The sequence below is a fragment of the Phoenix dactylifera genome, chromosome 8 (assembly GCF_009389715.1).
Source record: "Phoenix dactylifera cultivar Barhee BC4 chromosome 8, palm_55x_up_171113_PBpolish2nd_filt_p, whole genome shotgun sequence".
NCBI classification, from domain to species: Eukaryota; Viridiplantae; Streptophyta; class Magnoliopsida; order Arecales; family Arecaceae; genus Phoenix; species Phoenix dactylifera.
In genome coordinates this window covers 17,761,476-17,765,352 of record NC_052399.1, presented here as the reverse complement: position 1 = coordinate 17,765,352, position 3,877 = coordinate 17,761,476, and the positions used below count along the sequence as shown (strand labels likewise).

The following is a 3,877-nucleotide window of genomic DNA, read 5'->3' as shown; positions in this document are numbered from 1 at the left end:
TCACCATTGCTAGGGCTACCTTAGATCGAGTGCGAAGGAGGAGTTTGTGAGACAATCTAATCGATTAGGAGAGGAGAATTATTGAGACCGCTGGTTTGGTTTGTTTTTCGTCTTGCTTGGATATAGATTACAATGACTTTCAAACTTTTTTATTCATCTATCTATCTATCGATCTATCGATCTATCTATCTATATAGATTTTAAAATAAAACCCTTTTCCCTCGAGAGACAAGTAAATCCAAGACACTTTGGTTGAGCTTCCTCAAGATGTTCCCCACCTCCGGCAGTAAAAAGTTAAAATAGGATAAAAGGAAAAACTCAGCTTTACCAAAATGTCTTTTTCCTTTCCAGGCCTCCGGACAAATCAGACGGTGCGCGACAACACTCCTTCACTCGCGGCCAAGATCCATTAATCAGAGCTCAATCCGTGGCACACGTGTACCTCGCAACTACACTTCCTTTCCCACCTCACGTGACCCAACCGCGCCTACGGCATTTGGGATACGGCCGCTGATTGGCGCGAGCGGCATCATGTTTGTAAACACGAACTTCAAAAGTCCAGGTGTATGCGATGGGATTGATCGGAAGGTGTGGTTCTTCGAGCCGTTTTGCAGCGGGGCCACCGAGCGGACTCGAAAAAAATATCGCAGTAAGTTTAAATTTCTCTCACTTTCGTCCGTTCCGTGAAAAAGCCTCGGTTGTTCTACCGAGCCTGCACCCACTGCTGCCTTCTGACCCATCACACGCCCTTGCCAGCGTTTGCTGCTCCCCGGACTTACTCTCCTCCCCTTCCCGCTCTCTTCCTTCCCTTTCCCCCTTTTTTTTTTTTTATCTCCTCTCCCTTCTCCTCTCCATATCTTTTTCTCCTTCTAGGACGCAGTAAATAAAAAGAGAGAAGAAGGGAAAAGCAAAATAGCTGAGAGCACTGCCTCTGGCTCGCCCAACAATGGAATCGTTCAACTTGCTCAAGTACTGGAGGGGCGGTGGTGGAGCGGCTCTAGCCGCAGCCGCCGCTAGCATGCACAACACCGCCGCCACCACAACCACCGTCGCCACCTGTGTCCTCGACCCATCTGGCGAGACCGACGACGAAGACGGCCATGACGGCGACGATGGCCCCTTCTTCGATCTCGAGTTCGCCGTGCCGGAAGAAGACGGCGAGGGGGAGGAGGGGGAAGGTGTAGAACAGAAGGATGGCTCTGCGGTGGCGGTGGAGGCGGAGGCAGATGAGGAGGATGAGGAGGAGAGGGAGTTCAATTTCGCGGTGTCTTCGGAGGGTAGCTGTGGCGGCGGCCTCCGGTCGGATTCCCTCTCGCCCTCCGACGATCTGTTCTTCAAAGGCGAGCTCGTGCCGCTGGAGCCATCCTCGATCGTCATCACCTCCTCCGAGGCCGATCCCAAGCCCCAGTTCGCCGTCTCCCTTCTCAAGTCCGCCACCAAGTTACGGGTCTTCATGTTAGGCCTTCGGAAGTCTAAATCCACACCGGTGGAGCCAAATGGGGCTCCCACCGCCCCAGCCACGGCCACGGAGGTGGTGGCGGCGTCACCGAAGCAGCAATCTCAGCCGCAGCAGCAGAGCAAGTTCTTCGTTAAATTTAAGGTGGAGGAGGTGCCGATCATCTCGCTTTTCACCCGCGACAACAGCTCCCGAAACTCCATCGGCGGTAAAGCGGCCAAACCCCAGGCGGACTCCGCGGCGGCGCCGTCGTCGGCTGCGGCGGATGAGAAGAAGTTCTCCAAGGAAGTGGTACAGAAGTACCTTAACAAGATCAAGCCGCTCTACATCAGAGTATCGAAGAGGTACGCAGAGAGGCTGAGGTTCTCCGGGCAGCTGACCCCCGGTGGTGCGGCGGCGAGGAACGAAGGGGAGGAAACGGACGCAGAGGCGGAAGTAGCCGAGCCGCCGCCTGCGGCGTCGGCGGCGTCGGCAACCGGAACGGCCAGCGTCGTTAAGGGCCAGAAGGTGAACGTGCCGGCGGGGTTGAAGGTGGTGTGCAAGCGGCTGGGGAAGAGCCGGTCGGCGTCGGCCGCCGTCGCAGCGGTCCCGTCACCGCCCCCGCAGAGGCGGGACGACTCGCTGCTCCAGCAGCAAGACGGGATCCAGAGCGCCATCGCGCACTGCAAGCAGTCGTTCCACGCGGCCAAAGGTACGAACGCTCCGGATCCGGTCACCACTCCTAAGTAGCGGTTGGTGATGGTCTTAAAATTTAGGTTTCGGTCTCTCATGGTGGCTTTGGGCCCGTTTTGGCAGGGTCCGAGCCGCCGCTGGAGCGGTCCAAGAGCGATCCGAGCGATGGGAGGTCCGATAAGGGCGACTGCGTTTGATGATTTTATCCTCACCGTTGGTGGACGCGAGACACACAAAAAAAAAAAGGTCAGATGTCTTGCGATCTGTAGCCCTTAGTAAATACTTAGAGCGGCGAAACGTCTCTTTTAGCCGCGGTGACGTTGTGCTTCTTTCTCCTTGTTTTTCAAGATTTTAAGTGGTGGTGCCTATGTAATTATATATCTTCTATTCTATATCTATTCGAACTTTATCTTGTGATGCAGTCGTCTTTTGTCGTCTTCGTAACACGGAAGATGAGGGGAGAGGAAGAAGGCAGCTTCTTTTTTTCCCTTCTCGTTCTCGTGTGGAGAAGACAATTACATTCACAGATGTGAAAGATTCCACGGCATAGGGAACCCTGCTGCAATTCTTTAACCATCACTGTCGAAAAAATACATATTTTTGAGCATTTAGATGCAACGCAACGCTGCAGCAGCAGCTCTGGCGCAGTCCTGTGTGTGTATAGATATATATCTTTAGCGCTTTCGCTTTCCCGTCTTTCTTAGCGTGGTTGGTTGGGTCGTCGGGAACCTGGAAATCCGGGCCTTTCTTAGTTTGGGGAAAGAGAAAGCAGCTGCCTAAGGCCAGAAAGGAAACCTGAAAAGCTTTGACACCTGTGAGATTAGAAAAAGAAGTGCAAAGGCCAAGCCTCTTCTCTTTCCCTCTCTACATCCTCCCCACCTTTTCTTTTTTCAACAGTTTGGAGGTGGCAGGGTAGCTCTCTCTCCAATCGTTCTTTTGGATTCATCTCTCCTCGTTTCCTGCGACTCTCCTCTCTCTCTCTCTCTCTCTCTCTCTCTCTCTCTCTCTTTGTTCCTGCACTAGGCGACTGCAGAGAAGGTACGGCCAGGATGCAATTTGTCTGCTTGCTTGTTCCACATGAAACGAGCTGCACCCCAACTCGAAAGGCGCAACGATGGGAGGTGTCGGTATTACGACCGGCCTGAGGCCAAAACAGAGCCCTAACACGTCCGGTTTCTGCATTCAATTCGGTTGTCCGCGCGGGCGTCAACGAATCCTATGCTCTGGTTTTTAAATCGGGTCTCCATGTGATTCCTGCACAAGGGAAGCGAATAGAGAGGCTCGTGGACTCGCCCGCCGATTCTTAACGGCTCTTACTCTACTTTTTAATGCTAAACGAGGTAAGCCATTTGGGGCTTCTCGAGTAACGTGGCGGTTGAGATAAATAAACCGGGATGTGATTAGCTTCGTGCTCGAAATCGTGGATTGTCGGTGAAATCACCAACATGGGATGAAGGTGGGTGTGATGCTGCTTGTCATTCTAAATTGGAAGGGACGATATATTTGTCTTTACCGGACATACCGGCCGGACTTATGTGTCATAATAGTGTTTTTTTATTGGATTATTAGTGGAAGGGTCCCAAAGCATAAATGCCCAATTAATCTTGCCATTATTAGGTTACCCGGAAGACCCGGGAACTCCTGCCCTTTTCACTGTGCTTGGAGGCCGGATATATCATAGGGTACATAGGTCTAAAGAAGAAAAAAAAAATAGAGACTTTGATAACAGAATAGTCTGAAACATTGGAT

The 3,877-nt window shown here is 52.2% G+C and overlaps 1 protein-coding gene across 1 annotated transcript; it reads left to right on the top strand.

Moving 5' to 3' along the window:
• Positions 1 to 212: 212 nt before the first annotated feature.
• LOC103718549 (probable membrane-associated kinase regulator 2) lies at positions 213 to 2,545 on the top strand. Its single transcript, XM_008807426.4, has 2 exons — positions 213 to 2,147; positions 2,252 to 2,545. The coding sequence occupies exons 1-2, from the start codon at positions 947 to 949 to the stop codon at positions 2,323 to 2,325; spliced, it is 1,275 nt and encodes a 424-aa protein (XP_008805648.2). The 5' UTR covers positions 213 to 946; the 3' UTR covers positions 2,326 to 2,545.
• Positions 2,546 to 3,877: the final 1,332 nt, after the last annotated feature.

Coding starts and splice junctions, on each gene's coding strand:
- LOC103718549 (XM_008807426.4), top strand. CDS start 947: ATGGAATCGTTCAACTTGCTCAAGTACTGGAGGGGCGGTGGTGGAGCG. Junction 2,148..2,251: donor GTCGTTCCACGCGGCCAAAG/GTACGAACGCTC, acceptor CCGTTTTGGCAG/GGTCCGAGCCGCCGCTGGAG.